Here is a 23,865-nt window from a genome sequence, read left to right as displayed (position 1 = left end):
TCTAGTGATTACTGAAGGACAATATAGTAAACAGACGTCATAATCTGCACTCTTTTGGTTGAATGCAGTATTTATTTCCACTTTGGCTTTATGTTGTTTAGTTTTTATTCAAGTACGTTTTTTGTTAATGGAGACTGAGAATCCATTTTATTTTTGTTTTTGGTTGTTTTGTTTATTTAGTTTATTAGTTCCTGTGTTATGTGTTTTTTTGAAAATAAAGTGTATGGCAGGAAATCGCATGCATTATTAGTCATTTCCATTAAATCAGTGTCAAAGGTCTCAAAACAATATTATCGTTTAGCGCAATAATTTTTTAGACAATCGCTCTGCAAAACTTATCATGACAGGCCTACGTGGGAGTTCACCCAACTGGTCTACATGTTGGGTGACTTTGAGAAGGTGTTTGACCGTGTCCCTCGGGGAACCCTGTTGGGGGTCTCCTGAGTATGGGGTACCGGGCCCTTTGATACGGGCTCGTTTCCGGTGAAGGTTGGACTCCGCCAAGGTTGCCCTTTGTCACAGATTCTGCTCATTACTTTCGTGGACAGAATTTCTAGGCGCAGCCGAGGTGTTGAGGGGATCCGTTTTGGTGTCCTCAGAATCGCATCTCTGCTTTTTGCGGATGTTGTGGTCCTGTTGGCTTCATCAGGGCGTGATCTTCCTTGAACGTGCAGTTTCCAAGCTTCCACCACACAGAGCAGCCTTCCTTTGTGGGAGCCAGAACAACCTTCCTCAGATTGGCAAACACCCAGTGGAACTGTGCTTCTGATTAGCTTATTAGACAAGTTACAGTTATCAGTGCAATGCTGGTAAAAACATTGTTAAAAGTTTAATAGAGGAGCATTGTTGAGATGTCTCTTTAACTGATGTCGCCCTGTCTGGTCATTTTTCTGTTATGTTTGAAAGTACAGACTCCATTGACCCTCGTAGCAAAACGGCTACTATCACATAGCATTCTTGTACTGAGCACACTGCAGAAACATTTAATCAATTATACTTCTCCCCGCCTTTATTCTGTAACCTTGTAGATGAGTTGGCAGATGACTTCCATTCTAAAATTTCAGATATAATTGATTCCATTTCTTACATTAAAGTGAAGATCATGGGTTTGTGTTGATTTTAGCGGTTTATGAGGAGCTTTAGACTAAACGGGAGACTAAGTCCCCATACTCCAAAAATATTACACCTCTTTCATTGTCATGGTACGTCAAGACATGGTTCTAAAAACAAAAAAAGGTAATAAAATATGCAAAGTAACTTTACAAAATAAGTGTCACAAAATAGTGCACGATTATGAAATAAATAAATGACAATAAAATCAATAAATGAATTAAAAAAAGGTAAAAATAATTTGAAAAAAAAAATTTGTTTCATTTCATGGGATTATTGATAAATATGCATCTTCATCTTGATAAAGATGAAATTATTATTAACATTTATTTTGAATGAAAAGGTTCTCCATAGCAAGGCATTGCTGTGCCCTCCTTTATGAGTGTTTTTCAAAAATAAAGTCGCACCTCTGGTTCAGGTTTGATTCACACATTAAGTTGCTTTCCAGCAGCTATTAAAGTTTAAGACTTCAATGGAGGGTACATTTTTGTAGTACATTTAATTATTTCAAGACGGTGCTGTCCACTTTCTGACTTTCTCCTTCCTCCTTCCTGTGTTTACAGCTCATCTATGAGAGCTTTGCCAGGTATCTGGTGGAGCATAAGGGATATGACAAGGACCTCCTGAATCTGACTCCTGCTACCTGGGATTTCTGGTGAGTGTCCTTTTGCAGGAGGTTTTTAGCTTGCAGGGGAATCTGGCACACATGTATAGATAGGCCTGTCGCGATAAATAATAAATCAATTAATCGCATGATAAATTAAAATGATCAACCTCATTTTAATTTATCGGCTTTATCATTTCTTCCTGCCTTTTTCTCTGTCTATTGATGACATTGAATGAAAAAAGGCTCAACTCCGATGCTCTCCACTGACCTTCCCGTCCTCATTCCCTTAGTGTAATGCTCAGCTCACACTACACGATTTTAGAATTGGCGGCTGATCGTCGGCCCATTTTCAAAAACTAGCCGACAAAAATATAAGTATAATGGGTTCGATCGGGTTTAATCGTGCCGTGTGTTCAGCCACACGACAAGAGCAACACGCCACACACGAACCAATTTCTCTCACCAACATTCAGATTTCAGACAGAAAATCCTGTAAAACCCACTATGTCAGACGTGAATTTAAAGGAAACGAACACAGCTGAATGAATGGCTTTGTTATCATTACAACCTATTTATGTCACATTAACGATGAATAGCCGAAATGTTCAACTGCTGTAACAATTTCGCTCCAACTCCTCTTCTTGTCATTTCTGTGGATATTCCTCTCACGAAATGTTGAATAAACAATGATGTTGTTTCCACATATCATCTCCGATGTCTGCTGGACTTTGGGCTGGGCTGTGTCAGCTGTTTGGGATTCCCCTCCGTGCTTTCCACTCAGAAAGTTTCTGATTGGCTACCTGTCACATTCAACAGGCTGCGTTCTCGCTCCCAGTCGGGGAAAACCCCACACACTGCAGTGATAAACTGGCCAAGACAATCCAACATGTTGAATATGCCCGATTTAGATCGGAGCGGTCCCGACGTTCTACCGACTGGACCCGATCAGCCGTAACACACCACACACTACGGGATGATCGGTTACGATCGCTGGACGTTCTAAGATTGTCGTAAGGGAGAAAATTGGAGCAAAAAATCATGTAGTGTGAACTGGGCTTAAGGAGGAGTGAACTATTAGATCAGATAGTGGGATATCATATTGTGATGGCCAAATCCATGGCAACACTCTAAAGACAGAAGTTGGTAACTTTTATGCACAATTAATTTTTTTATTCAAACACAACAACACTTTAGTTTCAGTAAAACGTTTATTAGTTGATTTGGATACATTTGTTCTTTTTGTTAGCGCACACATTTAGTTGACGTGTATTTATATCAACTTTAAAGTTTAATTTGCTTGCTTAAGATGACCTTTTGTGTTTTACCGGTACTTACCTGCCTTGGAGTGGCCAGACAAAAGATGGGGGCCAGGGCTCAGCAGGCTTAAATGCTGATTGGACTATACCACTAGTTCCTGCTGGCAGTGGAAATTTGTAGTTTCTTTGTTTAGATAAGTTTTGTATTTAAGTAAATATTAGTATTTAAACTTTAATATTATTTCAATATTTTCATTTTGTGAGTTTTTAGTTTAGCCAAACTTAGCTGTACTGTTATTTGTTCTTGTGTTTAATTGTATTGTGTTTAGTGACCCGTATTGTGTCCTAATTGATCTGATCAGCCAGTATATAAACTCTTGTGTGTTATTTCTTTGTGAGGTCAGTTATGTTTGTTTGTGCAGCCAGTTTGTTTCCATTTTTGCCTGAGTTCAGTTTTGTTTCTTTGACCTCTTTTATGAGCTCAGTTCATCTTTTTGTCATTTTATAATCTTAATATCTTGTGACTTCTCCTGTTTTTAACTCGGTCCATCACAATATGCTCATCTTCTCTATCTAAATCTAATGATTATTGAAGGGCAGGATAGTATACAGACTTCATAATCTGCACTCTTTTGGTTGAATGTAGTTTTTATTTCCTCTTTAGTTTTATGTTGTATTTAGTTTTTATTCAAGTGCGTTTTTTGTTAACGGAGACTGAGAGTCAATTTTATTTTTTGTTTATGATTGTTTTGTTTACCAGTTCTGGTGTTTAGTGTTTTTTTGTTTTGTTTTTGTTTTGCAGAATATCGCTTGCATTATTATGTCATTACCATTATATCAGTTTAAAATGGTCTTCAAACAATATTTAGTTTATTGCAATCATTTTTGAGACAATTAATCGTCCAGAAAAATGTGACAGGCCTACGTATAGAACACCAAATGGATTTCAAGATTACAGGTGCATTTCAGTTCATAGATTCACCACACAGGGTGGTATAGCCCCAGGATTCCTTTCAGTTAGATTTAGGAATGCATGATATGTAGACATAAACATCGGTATCAGCCAATAGCAGTCCTTTTTTAACATATTTGTATAGATCTGAAAAATAAAACTGAGCCGATATTAACAACTGATATTTATTTCCATCTTGTTGTTTTTTGTTTCTGGAGCGGAAGGGAGAGGATAGGTCATGTGATATTTGTTTGGTCATGTGACAGTGATGCAGCAAAATATTGTGGGGAGTTTAGCTGAAGCAGAGGTGATGTCAGTGGAACATAATATATACAATACACAGCAATATTAGTATAAGAAATGTTCATATTGGTACATTTCTAGTTAAATTAGACAATTAAAATCTAAAGTTCTGTTACTCAAACAATTTTAATATATTAATTTTGATTCAGTTTTCTATTTTGCAGCAGTTCACAACTGCAAGCTCGGGGCACTTTACAAGACAGACAGAATCTATTTAAACACAGAAACAGTTTCATGTAGAGCTTGTCTGGTGCTTGTTTGTCACAAGCCAAACTGGCCACAACAGGAAATTTAAAGTCCCTTGATCCAGTTGTTGAATTATTCACAGCCTGTTTCAATGTGTTTAAATAAAATTAATTATTTTTTTTACCTGGGTCTATGCAGAATATTTTTAAAGGGAGTGTGTAAAATGGCAGGCTGACTACATTATGCACAAAGGAAAAAACAGTCATCATGTTTGAATGTTTTAATCAGTCGAATGAAAAATGTATTTATGTTGTATTTAAAAATAGTGTTTCAAACACGTAAAGCTTCTTTGTTACAATTGTCTGAACAGTTGCATTGAAAATTAGCCAATAACAAAATGTAGGTGACTTCCACAAAGATAATTATATCAAAAAGAATTTTACATCATTTTTTCCCCACATTTGGAGCCAGTTGGTGAAAACACTCATCTTTACCAGATATGAAAATTATGTTGCTAACAAAGTAAGATGTATGGAATGGTTTATATAGATTTTATTGCCATCTGGGAAAAGTATTTTTCTTAATTCTTTTATGTGTTGTTTTAGTTGAAAATATTTTTAAATACGGTGCTGACAACTTTTTTTTTCATTGGAACTTTAAAGAATAAGGTGAATACACACAAACCCACCAGTATCTATCACATCTACTGATGCTGAAATAGAACCAATCCACTTTCTGAGTGGAGTTTGGTTTCTCCTCATACTATTATGTGGTGTAAGCAAATTTACTGTTATTTAGTACATTTGCTTACAATTTAGTCTTATAATAAATAATGGCAATAATTAACTTTATTTGATAAAAGGATAAAAAAAATCATTAAGTCTCTAGAACATAAAACAGTGTGGAATGTTAATATACCTACTAAACACCTGTAAAATGCTAATAATCTTGCACAATAACCAAACTTCCTACAAATAGCAACATACTACTGTTTGAGATGGCTGCTTGGTCTTATTTTTAAATTTCCATTTTGTTTCCAGTTTTAAGGGGTTGGTGGTGGATCTGGAGGACGGAAACATTGTGAAGTTGGCTGAAGATGGCACTGTTTTAAGGTATGCTTATTTGTCATAAAATGTATATTTAGATCCCAGTAAATTTTGAAAAGTATTTCTGGATGTTTCTTGCTTGAATAGGGCAACGCATGGAACCAACGACCTCAGCACAGAAGAGCTCATAAAACATTATGGACCAAAACGGGAGTGGAAGCACTTCAACAGCCTAAGCACATCCTTTACAAGATCAGGTGAGATGGTTATGTTGTAATTTATCTTTGAATTAAGTTCTGTCCGTATGTGACCCACAGCTTTCCTGTCAAACCTTAGTTGTTCTATCTTTCACCTCAGTCATAGACTCTTCTACTTCCACAAGCTTATCTTCAACCAAATCAGGAGATGCTGGCCCACCTGAGTAACAAGGGTAGCACATCTCAGGACCCCTGCAGTTTGCATATTATTGTGGAGTTGGAGTTGAAGATGCTGTCATGCACCTACTTCAAGAAACTCATTGTCCTCTGGGCAAAGCAGGCAGCCCTGTGAGGATCATGTTCTGTGATTTCTCCAGTGCATTTAACACAATTAAGCCCAATCTGCTCTGTGAGAAACTCCAGAAAACAGGTGGAAGCCTCAACAATCACCTGGATCTATGACTACCTCACAAACAGACCACAGTTTGTGAGACTGGAGGACTTTGTGTCTAACCAGGTGGTCTGCAACACAGAAGCACCAGAGGGCACTGTGCTCTCATAATTCCTTTTCACTTCAGACTTCCAACACCAGTTCAACTCGTATGACTCTGCAGTTGTCGGTTGTATCAGAGATGGGCAAGAAGCTGAGTACAGAGAGTTGGTGGACCACTTTGTGCCATGGTGTGGGAACAATTGTCATGTCTTGAATGTAAACAAAACAGAGAAGATTGTAGATTTCAGGAGAAACGGGGTTGGATCAAACCCTATTTCCATCATGGGAGAAGAAGTGGAGCTGGTTGAGGAACATAAATACCTCGAAGTTCATCTGGACAACAAACTGGACTGGACACACAACAATGAGCTGTTGATAAGAAGGGACAAAGGAGACTTCTTGAGGAAGCTAAGATCCTTCAAGGTTTGCAGCAAGAGGCTGCAGATGTTCCATCAGTCTGTTGTTGAAAGCCTCATCTCTTCATCTGTTGGGCCGCAGCATCAGAACCAGGGCTCTAGAAGAGCTTAACAACCTGATTAAAAAGTCTGGTTATGTTAAGGGAACGAATGTAGAACCTGTGGATATGACTAATCAAAGAAGGATTCTTCATAAAACCAAGAAAATTATGGACAACCCTGACCATGTCTTCATGAGACCGTCTTCAGTCAGAGGCTTCTTCAAGTTACCTGTAATAAAGACTGCTACACGATATCTTTCCTGACAACAGCCATCACTATCTACAATAACTCATTGAACAATTGAATTAATATGAGTTACAACCACGTTTTATTTCCCTTTGGGGTAAAATATTTTTGAATGAACTTGAATAACTGTTATATGTGTATTTTTTGCAGCAAAATACTACTTCTATGACAATTACTTTGATCTTCCGGGGGCTCTGCTCTGCGGAAATGTTGTGGACATGTTACACAAGGTAATGTGTGTTTTAGTAACTACAGGGATTTTTATCTGTAGATCCATTTTTAAGAACAAATCTGAATAGTTTTGTATCAACCCAATTTTTTCTCCCATTTTTGACAGCGGGGAAATGAGGTGAACTCCAACTTTTGGAAAGACATGTTGGCTGCCATTGACCATAATTACAATACATCTGCGTTCAAAGGTACCCGGTTTATCTTAAATATACTCATAGTTCAATTAATGACTTTGACAAAAGATGAAACAAACGCAAAGATATTTTTCAAAGTCGTACTTTTATTTCATGTTTTTCTCAGTAACTGGTACATAACTTAACACATCCAATGGGATATAGTTACAAAAAAAGCAGTTTGAAATTCTCCTCCAATGTTCTGTTTGTAGTCACAGTGCTGGCGTAAATGTGCTGATCTTTGATAACATATATTAGATCAGTTTTGCATATTTTTGTTTGTAAATTTAAAGGAAATCCTTAAACAAACAGAAATAAAAAAATGAACACAAATAAAAAAGTATCTGTAAATGATCCCGGTAGCTGTAGAGCACCACTTAAGAAATCTTCCAATATCATTCTGTGTTTTTGTTTCATTTCTAAGTCATAGAGTGAATGGGAAACAAGGATACATTTGGGGCCTAAATGTTTTTTTTTTAGAAAAATTGTATCTCAGATCATTGAGTAATTTTTTACCCTTGTCATTTTGAGTGAGGTTGGCAAATGGTAAAACAGATTCACAATCTTTATTTCAATTTGTGTAAACTGATCTATTTCTCTGAGCAGTTTAATGTTTTTTGTAAGGTTTTGAGGTTTACAGGGATTCATTAAATCACGTTGAGGCAATCAAGAACCCAGAGAACCCACAGTGAACATTGTCAGCAGCAAATATACCATTGCTTTCCTCATCGGGAACTTGGACATAGACTCTGTCCCCTGGGTGCAGCATAAAAACAGCACTGCCTGCCATCTGATCCAAGAAACCCTTGTTGTATTCATCATAGATGAAAACCGTAGGCTCCTCATTTTTGTAGAGGGCCACCAATGCATTTGCACCATTGACATGCACGTGGAAGCTAAAATAGTAAAGACCTGGGATCTGACAGGTGAATACACCGCTGTGGGGGTCATAGTGGTTCTCTCCATTGTAAAGAACCTGGTTGAAAGCAATAGGAGTTCCAGCAGGGGGGTAGGCCATGGTCAGCACAGCACTAAAGGCAGACATGGGAGCCTTCATCACTTCATGAGGCATCACAACCTCATGGGACTTGATTGGCATGCTTTTTTCATGGTGGTAGACCACCTCTCCTGGGGGACCAGGTGGACCAGGAGGACCAGCTGGACCAGGGAGACCATCATGGCCACTCTGACCTGGAGGTCCTGGGGGACCCATAGGACCAGAAATTCCCTTAGCTGTCAGGCCTGCTGGACCAGGTGGACCTGGGAGACCTGGGTGTCCCTTAAGTCCAGGGGGGCCTGATGGACCAGGGGGGCCAACTGGTCCTGATTCTCCTGGCAGTCCAGGTTCGCCGCTTTTACCTGGTGCTCCTGGGGCCCCTGTGTGTCCTTTAAGTCCAGGTACACCATTTGCACCAGGACTTCCTGGAGGGCCACCATGGCCTTGTGAACCCTTTGGACCCTGCGCCCCATTATGACCTGGAACTCCTGGGGGACCTACTGCACCAGGAACACCTGGTTTTCCGGTAAAGCCTTGTGCTCCCTGCTCACCCTTGGATCCTCTTGGGCCTGGTGCACCAACCATACCAATATCACCTTTGGGTCCTACTGGCCCTGACTCACCCTGAAATCCTCTTGCACCCTGTGGACCAGCTGGGCCTATAGGACCAGGACCACCTGATTGACCAGTAAATCCAGTTGGACCTGGCTCTCCTTTCTGACCAGTGGTTCCTGGACTTCCTGGAGCTCCTCTGGATCCTGGTATTCCGGGTTCACCAGTTTTACCAACACCTGGCATGCCAGGGGAGCCTGGTTGACCAGCAGGTCCCTGTGGACCTTTGGGTCCCATAGGTCCGGGTGTACCTGGGGTACCATTCTGGCCTGGTTTTCCTGGTGCTCCTACACCTGGAGGTCCAGTGTGGCCCTTAAGACCTGGCAAACCCATTGGCCCAGGGGCACCATCCCTTCCTGGCATTCCAGCCTTACCAGGTTCTCCTGGATAGCCAGGGGAACCAGGCTTGCCAACTCCAGGTTTGCCAGGCATGCCAGATGGGCCCATTGGCCCAGTTCCACCTGGTGGACCCTGGACCCCAGGAACACCAATACCTCTCTCTCCTTTTGGACCAGGAAGACCAGGGATACCAGGGTGCCCCTTCAAACCAGGTTCTCCTCTGTGACCCATTGGACCCGGAAGCCCTGCTGGTCCAGATTTTCCAACAGCTGAAAGTCCAGCAGGTCCAGGGGTTCCAGGTGTACCGGGGGCACCTCTTGGTCCCATTGGTCCAGTTGCACCGTTTAATCCTCTTTCACCAGGTGCACCAGGGATTCCGGGCTTTCCAGGAGCACCTGGGGTACCAGGTTTGCCAGCCTGAGAGAGGCCATGGGCTCCAGGTGGTCCTGGTGGGCCCCGAGGTCCTGTGTGTCCAACACCCCTCTCTCCAGGAGGTCCAGATGGTCCCATTGGTCCTGGTTCACCTGGGGGTCCTGGAGGACCTTGTGGTCCTGCAACAGCTAAAGAATAGAAGAAAAACAACAAAGCATTAGTCTGGTGGTACATCATAATACCAATAACCAATAATAAAAGCATCACCAACCACTTTATACAAGGAATTAATCAGGTCAAATGCAGATATATTTTGCAGGTGTTTTCATATGTTGAAACCTTTGACTTTTCTTGAAAGATGTAAAATACTAACTACGGCACATCTTGAGCAAAACACCACTCCCTATGATTATAGAGTGGGTTGTGATGATGGCTGTGTTTTTTCCCTAACCCACAACCTTCATAGGAAAGCTGATATGTACACACCAACCAGCTCACATGTTCTTGTCTATTGCACATCCATGTGCCTGCACTGTAGTGCACTCCTTCATTTTCTACACTGAAAATATAGCTACTTTTCCTCATCACCAGCATCACTTGCTTACAGTTCTCACCATGAGTCGCAGGTACATGCACTAAGCTCACACACCTAATATTATCCTCTAAATTGTTTACCATAAAACTGAAAATCATAATGTGACAGATCTTATTCTCATTCTATTTTCTGTTTAAATATGTGAGCTCAATTTCTAAACAAGTGAGATCTTGGGAGCCAAAGATAAAAAGTACCCAATTAATCCTGTGCAACATTGGTTCATTTCAATTAAAAAATAAAATATTTGACCTCTTTAATATATATATATATATATAGTTAAAAAGGAATTAAATGTTTGTTGAATTAAAAGGTTGATGCTGTACTCTGACTTTAAAACTACTATGCCAATAAGCTTTAAGATTTGTATAAGTAACAGTCTGCATTCGTGAAAACTGCTAAAATATTCTATTTATCAATAAATCAGAATTGGCAGAAAAGGGTTTGTCATTGTAGTAAAGAGTCTTTTGAACCAGTGTTTAGAGAAGAAATCACTCTGACAGAGCTGTCATTTTCCAACCACATGACAACTGCTGCCTGAATCCTCTCAGAAGATGTTTATGCCAGAATCGGAGCTCTTGGCAGGCAGCAATACCACAAACTGAAGGTGATGATACTGGCCCCAGTGGCTGACCTGGACTTGGAACTTTACTGACTTGGGAACAATGACTACTCTCCTGTGTACTTTGTGTCAGGCCTTTATGTCTCAGCTGATCTGCCATAGTTACAAACTATTCTGATTTAAAACAAGATGAAACATTTATTAGACTCAACTTATGAGATAATTTCTTTAAGCTTGTGGTGGGATTTGGAGACCATGAGGCCTTTGGGTGGAGCAGGGCTGCATCTGTTTTGTCGATTTTTCTAGTTCAAGCCCTCATGCTTTATTTGCAGTTATGTTCTTCTAGAGACTTACAGTCAAACCACATCAACAGCTCTGTAAGTGCTGAACACAACTTTTGAATCATTAACTTGAGTGATAAAATATATTATTAGACATCTAACAAGCAGTTGCGTCATAGCGACTGATGCCTTGTTCTTTTGTTCTTTATTTTATTGCTTTACCAAAAATGACAGCTCCCTTGTTAGTCTTTTTATTCTTAGCACAAAAGCTCTCTAACAGCCTTACCCCACCTAGCAGGTGTAGCACAGGAGCTGAGTTGATCTGCTAGGTGGGCCTTAATAACGTAGGGTGGCACAGACATGTAGGAGCCAACAGTTTGACTCGGTGTGAATAGGAGGTGTTTTACTGAAAGCTAATCGTTCTAGGGGTGATGGCATTAAGGAGGATAATGATTTGATTTTACAGCTTACTGAGAACTTCTATGGATGAGAAGTGTTTTTACTGGGTTTGGTTGGGTTATTTAGGAAATTTAGAAGAGTTTAAGAAGTTAGAGTTTGAATTACACTTTACAGTTTAACTCGCATTAAGTTCAGCCATAAAGTGCTTTCATAAAGACCTAGTGGACTACTTGGGCTTTGGACTTCCATGCTTTTAGTGGAGAGAAGTAGCTTAAGTTCTTTAGTGAACTTTCTGAAGACATATTTAGAACTACTTGCTCACAAATGTGTCATTCCTAACTTTTCTTTTCTTAATGGTTCTACTTGATTGGATTTGCCGGACCCAGCATGGAGCAGACGGAGCCTGAAACCAGCTCAGAGTTACTTGCATTGTCCACTAAGCTTGACCTGAGATGACTCATCTGTTCTTTTGCAACAGACTTATTGATTTATTGATTGTAGCAATACCATAGCAATACCATTCATCCAACAGCCATTTCCAGCACTACAGTGTGATAAACGTCTGCAAGGGTAAATAAAAAGTGCAAGACTTGAAATGACTCACAGTGACTCTTCACGGGGTAGGGGACCTTTGTCACTTTTGGCGCATAGTATCTCTCGGGGGTTCCCTCAGCCAAGGCCAGGAGGACAAAAAGGAGGCTTGTTACCCTCAAGTCCATCTTGTGAAGCTAAACCTGAACATACAAAGAGGAGAGAAAGTAAACAAATTAAAGATGTTGATTTCTGCTGCATCTTTTGTGTTTTATGTCAACCAGCATAAATGGAAAAATAACTTGTAACAGCAGTGTTAAAGATGTTCCCCAAACAATGGCAAAATCAGGTATTTCATAAACCAGTCAACCCTCAAAAATGTGACTGTTTGAACTCTGAAAATGTTAATGTTGCCTTCTGGTGGATGCTGAGCACATATGTCAGCAAGCATTGCACAGTAATGCTTCTACTTCTGTAAATTCAAACAAATGCTTCATCAAACTTACTCTACCTCCAACCATGAGCCCTCCCTGGGTTTAGAGCCAGCCAGCAACTGGGAGTCTCCCTCAGCTTCATGTAACGACCCGAAATCAAGGTCAACTTACCGTGAAGGTTTACGCTCCAAAGAAACAAGTAGTGGGGAAGGGGATAGGGGTGTCAGGAGGCTGCTGTCCCAGCACAGTACTTGTATATCCTTAGACGTAGAGTGGGTCTGCCAGTGTGAGTGGCAGCTGCTGCTTCCCAACACCCTGGGCTCAAGGTTTTTATACTGAGCTGTTCTCTGGCATCATGGAATCATCTACCTCACACGGAAGACCCTCCCTGCTCTGATGTCATTTTTAATGATGGGTGCCATGTCCCAAAGAGGCCTGTCACTTCAGAGTGACGGTTCTTCCTCTCTTCCATCTTCCCTCCCTCCTTCCTCTGCCTGCTGTCTGGTTCTTTCTGCCTGTGTGGAGTAGCGCAGGGGAGATTCTCCCTCTGGATGACTTGATCTCTGCTACTGTTCATCTGGCTTTCAGTCTCATTTGACTAGTTGTCCACATCAGATCTAGGTTTCAAAAATCCCTCTATTTTCAGGTTTGACTGACTTAGAATTCCAGGTTTAGTGTTTTTTTTCCTTTATAAATGCACAAACAGTTTTATTTTTGTTGTGTAAAACCAGGCCCTTATTGACCAAGTGGTCTGTCTCAGAATGTGTTTCTGGAAAATTAAAGGCTGTGAGAGTCTGACACTGTTTTCTTCTTGTCTGAAGACACTGCAGGATGAAACCCACACTAAACATCTTTTCCCCACATACTATGTTTTCCAGCTTTGCTTTAATCACATATTTTGACCTGTAATTTCAAAAATTGATCTTTCTTGCTGTGCTTGTAGAGACAATCGAATGATCTATATACAGGCTTGAATTTCACATCAAAAGGTGCGAGTCCTAGGCTGTGCAGAGGGAAGAACAGTTCAATGTTCAGACACTAGGAGGCAGAAGTGAGGTTTCGTCAGATGCTTCTCCACTTCACCCTGATGACAAATAGAAGTGTAGATCACAGAGGCTTCTGAATATCTCTTTACATGAAATTAGATATTAAACATATAATAAAATAACAAAAAATTAAAATTTAAGAAGCAGGATTTTTGATAAATAATTTTAAGCTCTGTGTACATCTGTGGTGTCGATGCAGTAAGCTGCTTCAAACTGAAGTTTGTTTATGGCTTCAAGAATCAGATCAGATGATGAAACTGAATTGACTCCTATGTTTTTTCTGTGTCTCTTTTGGTTTCCTTTCAGGAATGTCCCCAATGTCACTATGTCCTGGTCCCAATACTCGCACTGCACTCTACAGTGCAGTGTAGCGTATGGACTCAGTCAAAGTGTACATAAGGGTTTGAATTAGCTGGTTACAAGCATGCAAACATTTGACAGTTGTGACAGTACGCCCCTCTGTCGTAACCTTTACATCCAAAATGGCGGGACTGGTCACTATTTGTGCTGCTAAAAAGTACAACTACAATAACAAACAACCAAATACATTTTAAATATACACCATAGGTATTTTTGCATTCCAAAGTTATTGCTGGAGATATTTGATTATCCAAATTTCGTTCTGACCTGTTGAATACAGAGCAAAATGTTACAAGAAATTCATAAGAAACACTGACATCAATTTTATTCCACTCCCTGGAGAAGTAAACATTTGTTTAAAAATCATGATATCTCTAAAGAAAATAAGAACCAAATACCCTTCTATTCCATTCCCACAAAAAATGAAGATATTAATTTTATAATTATGTACAAAGTTTTCCCTGTAATGACTTTCTGCATTAGAAATTCAAAATAAATATCAATTCCTGTGCATTTTGTGACTGAGATTTTGAAACACTCCACATTTTTTCAATTGCAACTTTATTTGTTTTTAGAAAGATTTTCAAAAATGGATATTGTACAAGCAATCTATTCAATCTTTAATTTTTATTATAATAAAATTAGCTTTTCCTAACAGGGGATAAAGAGTTAAATTATGATATTAGCGATCTAATCCTTTGGTTAAGTTTTAATTCACAAATATCGCTTTCTAAAAATCACCTCCATTTTTAAGTGAAATAATTTAACGATTTTGTTTAAACATTGCAACATCACAAAGCCCCGTCTTTGTCAGTATGATGATAGCTTTGAAATAGATTTGAAATGTGTCTTGCATTTGTAAAATTTTGTTTTACTTTCCTTGCAATTAGTTTGACTGTTATTTCTTTTTTCTGCTCAGTTTATCATATCAAACTTTTGTGTTACTAATTGTGTGCCTTGTCATACTTTTTTTTTAAATTCCTATAAAGATGGAAGAAAAACAAGAAAACATTTCCATAATTCTGCCTTTTAGTTAAAAGGCAGAATGTCACATGCAGTATTGAATTGTGGATAATACACGTTGCCCAAGTCCGCATGGATGCAAGCTTAGCATGAGTACAGGAACCCAACTCATGCTAAGTTCCCAACTCAAGTAGGAATGGATGTAGGAAATTAGGACACACTACGCTCACAAGATGAATATGCATTTGAAGGACACAAGGACGGAACAAGGGTCAAGGTCCTCCTCAGTGGAGCATAAAGACCCAGGAAGGAAGAAAAACCAAAACACTATACATGCTTGCTACAGATAACGCCATTTATTAACTATTCACTGTTATAACTTAAACTCAAATCACAACACCACTTAGGTTTTTTTAAAATTATTAAACAGTTATATTTGCTTCCTAGAAAATGTAAATGTCTAAAAAATAAAGGACTTTGTGGCCATAACATTTCTATGATAAGTCTCATTCAGTTAAAGGGAAGATTTCTGACTTTACCATGAAACCATAAAGAAGATGGTGCAAGACTGTTCAGAGTATGTAGGCGTATTCACAGAAAGTTGAGCGGACGGACAAAAGTTTATTTCGCTGTCTTTCCTCTGCCTAAATCCCCCAGAATGTCATTTGGTTCAGGATTGGTGTTCAGTGAAATTATTCATCGTTCTATTGGACACATCGCAGTATAAATTGTTGATTTATTCGTCAAACTTGTCAGTATGTTAGAGTATCTAAAGTAAGTAATTTGTTGAAACAAAATCAGAACTTCTGCCTTAGAATGGCCAAGTCTCTGTTATTCCTCTGTCAATTTGATACAGTAGGAGCTTCTACACTTCCCATATCTGTGTCCTCTGTCACTTTTATCAGCAGTTAAAACTGTTTAGTCTGTTGTTAACATGTGGTGACCTGTTTTTCAGAGCCGCCTTTAAACGCAACATGAACGTTACGACGCTCGCGCTGCGTTTCGACCTGTGTGGCAGTGAAGGAGACCTGCTGCTGCTGGGCAGAGCTGCTCAGGTGTTAGAATCATGCAGCAACCAGCAAAACCAAAGAACTTCACAGTTTTTCCCCCCAAACAACCGACTGTTGATAAGCTGTTGGATGCAAGTAAAGTTAGCTAAAATGACTAGCAATATCAATACAGCACCTTAAGCTGTTAACAAGTACTGTAGGGTACTGGTGTTGTGTCTATATTCAGCTACGATTCATTTGCCCCCCAAAAGTGACCCCCCCCCCCCCTTTGTTCGTCTGGAGCTGGGGCTGAGAGTCTCTAAGAATCCACCCCTCTTCGCTCACACACATCGTTCAACCTGACAGCTAATTGTAAATCACAGGGGGGCCCAGAAATAGTTTGGAAACCACTGAATTAGGTTAAAAACTAATCTCATATTCTTCGTTTGTGTCATCTGGTCTCACACCTAGTGACTAGTAACTGTGTATAAATTGCTTAGACCGCATTTGGTGACATGATTTGTGGCTAATAGATTATTGCCAAACTAACAGATGGGTTGTTGCTCATCTGTATCGTGTAAAAGTCAAAACTGGCCCAAATCTACTTTTGGAAGCCTTTTCCTCTTCTTAACTGCATCATTTAATCTCCTACCAATTTGGCAGCCGCAGATGAACTTACTGAGCTGTATGGCATCCTTGGTAAACTCTCTGAATGAAATGACAGAGTAGGCTGGGGAGTGGAGTCGACATTTAACACGTTTCTCAGCTGCAGATACGACACTACTTCTCACCATGAAAGTGGCTGTGACCACAGTGTGGCATCAGCAGGTTTTATTTCCCCCAGGCATTTATTTATTTGTTTTAAATCTGTTCTTGGTATGTCAGAATTATTACCTCTGCATCTATATCTGTCTATCGTGAGGTTTAATGTAAACGGATACTTAGTTTTTGGGTTAGAGCTTTGCATGGCAAAATGCAGTCGGTGCACATAAACATGTAATTGGGGCCGGAGATGAACCGTGCAGAATGTTTCTCTGACACGGGGCGATGTGGAATCTCCAAGCCTCCATCTCCTGGTGTGGGTCGGGCTGGGTGGTATTCCTGGGAAGGGTCCACCGCTCTAACCATTGTTTTGCTCCTCCAAACAGCTGAACATGCTGCAGTTTTACTACAGACGTGACATAATGCTCCTTCAGACACTTTAATGAACCCTAATGATGATTGAACTTGTGTTGCAAGATGCCCAGCCTCTGTTTTCTGCACCACATTTAAAATATTCATCAAACATATTTTCCATGTGTAGCAAATGACTAATGACCATCTACCTGCTTTTTATTACCATAGCATAATGTTTTTATTTAAACATGAAGAGATTTTTCTAGTGTTTTTACACTTTTTCTAGAAAAGGTATATGGTCCTTTTGTGGTCATACTTGTGATTTTCTTTGCCTGTTGTGACTTTCTCACCACTCTTTGAATGAGGCTTATATCATGATTTTGTCTTGAAATCGTGGCCTTAACATAATATACTGCAGTCAGTCTCATGTGAACAACTTTAAATTATGAAATTTGTCATGTCGGATTGTAAAATCACGGTGGTCTTATAAGTGTAAGTGTAGTATAAGTGTGCTTTTTTATCTTAACATAATATAAAGCATAAAAGTTGAACCCAGTTACTTCCAGCATTGTCATGTTCTGGCATGGACTAAACTCCTTAATGGAACAACCTGGTCCTTCAGTATACTCAGGTGACCTCATAGTGTAACCAATAACTCACTTTTGAAATATTTAAAATTTAAATGACCACATTTACTTTTCCTTCTTCACATGCTGAGGACTTTGTCATTTTGACTGAACACCACCTTTGTACACACTGTGATGTCTGGTGCAAAGATGTTAACAGTGCATCTTTGAAAGGATTTAAGTTAAATGATGGATCATCTGGGATTTAGCCAGCATGCTGTGGCTTGTTTATGGTTTATCTTGCTCAGTAAAGCTACATTACTTACTGCTGCTGATTAGAAACATCTCCCATCTCAGTTGAGCTGACACTTCAAGAATTAAAAGTTATTTATTTAGTGTGATTGTGGAAACATTACAACTTGAGCCTTGGTCTTCTGTATCACAGTTTTCTCTTTTAGCCTTTACTTTGACTTCATTTGGTCCAAGAGGTTTGAGGACATCCTGGAGCCAGAGTGAAAGAGGAAATAATTGCAGGTTGATGAGCTGCAGCCTGTAAAGGAAAGCATGAAGCAGCAGCTAAAGATGGCGTGTTTGAGTTGGAAAGTGACAGAAGGTTAGATTTTGCGTTTTAATAAATCCAGTGTCACACAAAGGCATGAGAACTTTATGAATGGAAAGTCTAAAGCTGGACCTCCTGGCTGCAATGGCTGCAATTATGGGGACTCAGAGACAAAAATCAAGGTTGGAAGCTTGACTAACTTGAGGCCATATGAAATTCAACATAGGACCCAAAAAGCTTTTCTTAAGTTCTTTTTGTCTAAGTCAGTCATTCTAAATTTATGATCCATGTGAAACCAGAATGAAAAGCTCCAGATGTTGAACTCTCAAGTTACCAAATCAGATTTTGCTGTGATTTTAGGATTTATTTTAGGAGCAGGTAATGAGTGCTAATTATCTTAATCAAAGCAGGAGAGCCATAAAGACCTTTTCATTTTTACAGCTCCTCCCACTTCAGTTTAAATTCCCCCAGCTAAGAGTAGATGTTACAATGTGTCTCTCTCAACAACTCGTGAAATGTGTTGATTTCCCACATCTGAATTCTCAGCCAATGTTACGATAAAAAAACAACACAAGGCTAAAAATTGCGGAACAAGTTATAAATATATAGAAATTAATGAAGCAATTTGGTGTATAACTGCAAAGTGTGAATTTATTTATTTATTCATTTTACATTTCTGCAAACTCTCCATAACTTTGGCTTCTATTTAAGGGTAGTATAGGAAGTCCTAATATCAAACCAATTTGCACACAGCATGTAAAAGACACAATGAACATGTGGAATGCGCTTTGGTTAGGTGGGACCAAAGTTGTTTTGTCCACATAGAAATCACTGTGGGGTCAGGAAACGATTCCCCTAAACCAGGGGTGGACAACTCCAGGCCTGGAGGTCCGGTCTCCTGCAACTTTTACACGTCTCAACTTCAACACACCTGAGTCAAATAATGAGGTCGTTAGCAGGACTCTGGAGAACCTGACTGCACTGAGGAGGAGATTCAGCTGTTGGATTCAAGTGTGTTGGACCAGGGAGACATTAAGAGTTGCAGGACACCGGACCTCCAGGACCAGGTCCACTGTTCACACAAAAAAAATAAACAATAAAAATAACACAATGTTAACCGGTAGCGGTTATGTCCATGTTTTAAATGGTTACAAAAACTTTCCTGGCTTTGCTTCTAATGTTATTTGGCATTACTGAGACCCATAACATGGTACATTTCCATCATAGGTCTGACTAGATTGCACATGACTTGTTATATTTGTGCAGCTTTACAATGTGAGACTTCACAAGGGAACTGCTAGTAACTCGGACATTCTGTTAGTCAAACCCAGGACTAGAAACTTGTTTGTGGTACAGCATGTATTGTACAGAGTTTAATGTTTCCACAATTTTACTGAAATGTAAAACTTTTATCCAGGCTGAGTTCCCTGGGACCAAATAAATCTTTGTTTTCAATGCCAAAAATATCAGTAAAGAAAAATCCACACGCAGCTCTGAGTCACAACAGAAAATGGTCAAATAAAGGTCAGTGATAATGGCATGTGTTGTGCAGAAGAGCTTCAGCCATCACTATAAAACTCTTGTTTTGTCTGTTGTACAAAAAGTTCATAGTCTAACCACCTCCCATGCATTCCCCTGATTGTGTCTCTGGGATGCACAGCAGAGTAGAACCAGCTGCCAACTCACTATGGAGGCGGCGTTAGCGGTAAAAGGTGTTGGAGGCCAAACCCAAAGTCTTAACAGCTCCAGTGCTATTATGTGTGTGTTTTTGTGGAAGAAGTGTTTACCAAATTACGCAGGGCTCAGAATAATTATGGTGCACACAAACAAAAATGGAAAGCAGCTGGAAAAGAAATTCACATTTCGTTACATCAAAAAAAAAAAAATAATAATAATTTAGTGACTCAGCAAAGGAATGAATTTTAATTTCTAGCTAAAGGGTGAAGTCGCAGCAGCCCATCAATGGACAGGCAGCGTGTTTCCTGTTGTTTAATCTTGTTCTGCAGAACTCCCCAGTCCCTAGGGAAGATTCTCCAAACATTATTTATCAGATAGTGATTTTTCTGGGAGGAGATGTTTCTTTGGCCTGAATGTGATGGTCAAAGAGAAACCATTTGGATCAGAGCAGAAGAAGCTAACAAGTCATTCTTTCTTTAAAACCTAGAAAATAAACCACCTAATTAATTGATGGTTCAGTTTTTACAATTGGATCCCTTCATTTGATGCTGAAGCAGACACTGTGCCTTGTGAAAGTACTCCTTGAATCTTGTCTCATGACAAACACAATTTTTATTGTATTTTAATGCAAGGTATTTGCACATCCTTAAAAACTTGACATAATCTCTGTAAAATTAAGGCCTTAACATGTCTTAAGTTAATTAAAAAACTTAAGTGTTAAATACTTTATACGCAGGTCTTAAATTTCATGGTGGCAGGACTATTTAACCATATGCTATGTTTTCTTTTTTTTATCTTGAGCGGGACATTTCTGGCAAAAATCTGAGTCACAAGTAGATATCTTCGATGCATTCTGTGACTTGTGGTGGTTGAGGTTACCAGTAACAAGCTCCTTATATAGCCTTGCTAACTAAATAACTAGCTAAGTTTTTTACCTCAGTCATGGGTAAGTTCAAATTTGTCACCTGTTGGCTGGACAACATTCTACTGGCTCACTTCTGTAACTAACCCATACATACCAGGCTCTGTGTATTCTGTGCTGCAAAGCTTGATACCACGAGAACCTTATGCAGCGCAAGAAACGCACAACTGCTACCTAAACCGACAAACAGACCCCAGAAATGTCACAGTTTAGATGCCCTGGAGTGACTAAAGCACCAACACTAAATTAAGAGCAGTTTTAGTGTGACACAAACTCTGCAGTCAGAGATTTAGTAGATTTTAAACTGGATTTGACCATTGAGCCAGTCTGACCTATTGAAGAATTTTACTGCAATCACTGACCACAATCAGTTGTGATCCTTGCAGGAGTGATGCATTGAGCTCGTAATGTTTGTATATATATATATGTATGTTGTTCCCAGCTGTGTCTAGTTCCCTGATTAACTTTCCTGTGTATTTAACCCCACCTGTTGTCTCTGTCCTTCGTCAGGTCCTCGTCGTTTGCACTATGTTAGTCTATGTCGCATGTCAGTCGTCTCAGTCGTACTGGGAAGTCCTGAGTCAGCTTTGCTCAGTCTGTTTATGGTCAGTTGCTACCAGCGTGAACCTTAGCCTTCCGTTCAACTGTGCCGCCTGTACTTTGACTGTACAGCTCATCGTCATCATTAAATCATCATTTTTTCATCTCTACCTGGGTCATCAACGTTCTCTCTCACCACCATCATCCCCCCACATAATGACAATGACAATGCATGCTGCAAGGAATACCACTGTGTCATTCCTTGTAGCATGACACAGGAATGCTGCAAGGAATTCCTGTGTGCCCCTTTTATGGGCATAAAAGTGGAGAAACTCATGTGGTCACCATCCTCCTCTGACCTCAACCCTACTGAGAACCTTTGGAGTTTCCTCAAGCAGAAGATCTAAGGGTTCATATCAAGATGCAGTTCATATCAAAACAGCTCTGGGAAGGTATTCTGACATCCTGCAAAGAAATTAAAGCAGAAACTATCCACAAACTCACAAGTTCAATGGATGTAAGAATTGTGCAGGTGATATCAAAGAAGAGGTCTGATGTAACTCGGTCTGTTAAGATGTTTTACATTGAAATAGCTTTTGATTTTAGTACCTGTGACCACTTAATGCTGCACATTCAAAGAGTGACCGTTTGCAGTTCTTTATAATCCATAAAATGTTTAGAAAATCTGCAGTGCCTAATAATTTGGAACAGTGCATTTTGAGTTTTTTATTTAAAAAAAAACTGTTCTCATTGGGAGGTTTGTTCAGAAAAAATTTATTTATACTGTAATATATAAATAGTTAATGACTTGAAAATTATACTGACCATCATTTGCATTGACCATTTAGGAAAATCTGGGAAAATATCACTTGCAAAATAATTTGGAACTCAGTGTAATTCAAACAGCTTTCTTAATTTTTTTTTTAAGTTCCCCCAAATTGAGAACAACAAAATGAAGCCTTTACACCAGAAATAAACAGTAGTGAGCTTCTTAAATGGATCTTACAATTAAAAATACAGAAAAGCAATAAAAAATGGAATAAGCATTCTACATTCAATGGTTAAAAAACAATATACAACTTTGCATGAAACATTACTTTAAACGTGTATAACATCTTATTTAACCACATCAAATAAATCGGTGAGCTTAAACTCATTTCACAATGATCAACAGTCTTTCCAGAGAGAAGCAGATTCTCACATCAAACAGTTTATCTTCTCTCTGAACAATACGAGTACAAAAAGAGGCCAAGTAAACAATTCACTAAGCCTACAATCTACAGATTAGTCTGTTATATTTTATATAGCCTGAACCATTGATAGAAGGCAGGATGGATCCATGCTTTCATGTTGTTTCTGATCCTATTATCTGGATATCATAGTAGAAATCAAGGCTCATTAGACCAGGCAACGTTATTTCCTGTCTTCTATCGTCTAATTTTGGTGAGCCTGTGCAAATTGTGGCCTCAGTTTCCTGTTTTTAGCTGACAGCAGTGCCACCCGGTGTGGTCTTCTGCTGCAGTAGCCCATCCGCCTCAAGGTTCGACATGTTGTGTGTTCAGAAATGAACACTGCATACCTCGATTGTCGCGAGTGGTTATTTGTGTTATTGTTGCTGATACATTACCTCGTACCAGACTGGCCATTTTCCTCTGACATCAATAGAGCATTTGTGCCCACAGAATTGCCGCTTACTGGATATTTTCTGTTTTTCAGGCCATTCTCTCTGTAAACCCTAGAGATGGTTATGTGCAGGGGTGACAGTAAGGGGGTACAGCAGGGTACTGCGTACCCCTAAGGATTTAGTGGGGGTTCGCAGTACCTGCAAGAGAGGAGCGGCTGTCAGCTGTAAAGAATCAATGGGTTCACTATGCAGTCCTGAGTTCACCCACTAATCAGCCGTGACTGATTAGTTTCTCAAGAACAATCTAAAACACGACTTAATCAGTTAATAAATATCTTTTTTTCTCATTTCATATCGTTTCTGAACTGTTCGTGCTTTGCTAGAGCAGGGCTGCAACACGTCGATCGCGAAGGTTTTGAGTTGATCTCGGCATTAAGTGACAAACTGAACGTCGCCAGGAGGCTGAGAGCAGCAGGTCCTCCTCTGACTGGCTTAAAACGTTCATAACTTTATTAAAGAACAACAAAAAAATCAACAAAACGTGTTCAGATTAATGACCCAACGACAATAATAATCTCAGTGATTATTGTTTCAACAAGGTGTTGCGCAATTCTATGTGTTTCAGTTCCGTTACCAAAATAGCAGATCAGGAGTTTAAAATGAACTAATCAACCACAGCTGTGTTCAGGGAGGCTTATTAATGATCGCAAAAATAAATATCAAGACTGAAAACCTAATGTTGTAACGGACTGAATGTTATGTTTTTAACATAATCTCTGGTCGGCTTGTGGAGCGCAGGAGGTTGCCATGGCAACGGAAGTGCTTAAATGACAGAGAGAGACGGAGAGTAAAAGGGTGCAAATCGTTTAGAGTTGATCACCTGTTCGGGTTGTTTTACCTTTTTTTACGTTTGTCTTGGTGCATCACAGCCGCTGTAGTTTGTGAACGTTCAATAAACGACAAACTTGGACTAATTACCTCGTTCTTTGTGAGTATAAGTCATTTACAACAAACATCAAACACAGTAAATATGTTTCATTAAGTATTTAACAAACGAATGGCTTCTACTGCGATAATTATGTGAAATTAAATTGTCTAATTTTTAAAAAAAATAGTTAGGTGCTGT

General features: G+C 39.5%; 2 protein-coding genes across 2 annotated transcripts in view; one reads left to right on the top strand and one right to left on the bottom strand.

Annotated features, from left to right (window-relative positions):
• nt5dc1 (5'-nucleotidase domain containing 1) overlaps nucleotides 1-23,865 on the top strand; it is a 125,078-nt gene that overhangs the window by 1,914 nt on the left and 99,299 nt on the right. The window contains exons 2-6 of the mRNA XM_008398592.3: nucleotides 1,674-1,765; nucleotides 5,455-5,526; nucleotides 5,608-5,717; nucleotides 7,005-7,084; nucleotides 7,192-7,273. Of these exons, the coding sequence (XP_008396814.1) occupies nucleotides 1,674-1,765; nucleotides 5,455-5,526; nucleotides 5,608-5,717; nucleotides 7,005-7,084; nucleotides 7,192-7,273 (436 nt within the window). The remainder of the gene's footprint in view (nucleotides 1-1,673; nucleotides 1,766-5,454; nucleotides 5,527-5,607; nucleotides 5,718-7,004; nucleotides 7,085-7,191; nucleotides 7,274-23,865) is intronic.
• On the bottom strand, nucleotides 7,346-12,700 carry col10a1b (collagen, type X, alpha 1b). Its single transcript, XM_008398590.3, has 3 exons — nucleotides 12,549-12,700; nucleotides 12,017-12,146; nucleotides 7,346-9,766 (listed from the first exon to the last, which is right to left on the bottom strand). The coding sequence occupies exons 2-3, from the start codon at nucleotides 12,129-12,131 to the stop codon at nucleotides 7,911-7,913; spliced, it is 1,971 nt and encodes a 656-aa protein (XP_008396812.1). The 5' UTR covers nucleotides 12,132-12,146; nucleotides 12,549-12,700; the 3' UTR covers nucleotides 7,346-7,910.

The sequence above is a fragment of the Poecilia reticulata genome, chromosome 21, assembly GCF_904066995.2.
Source record: "Poecilia reticulata chromosome 21, P_reticulata-male-v2, whole genome shotgun sequence".
Taxonomy (NCBI): Eukaryota; Metazoa; Chordata; class Actinopteri; order Cyprinodontiformes; family Poeciliidae; genus Poecilia; species Poecilia reticulata.
This window is presented reverse-complemented; position numbering and strand designations above follow the sequence as displayed.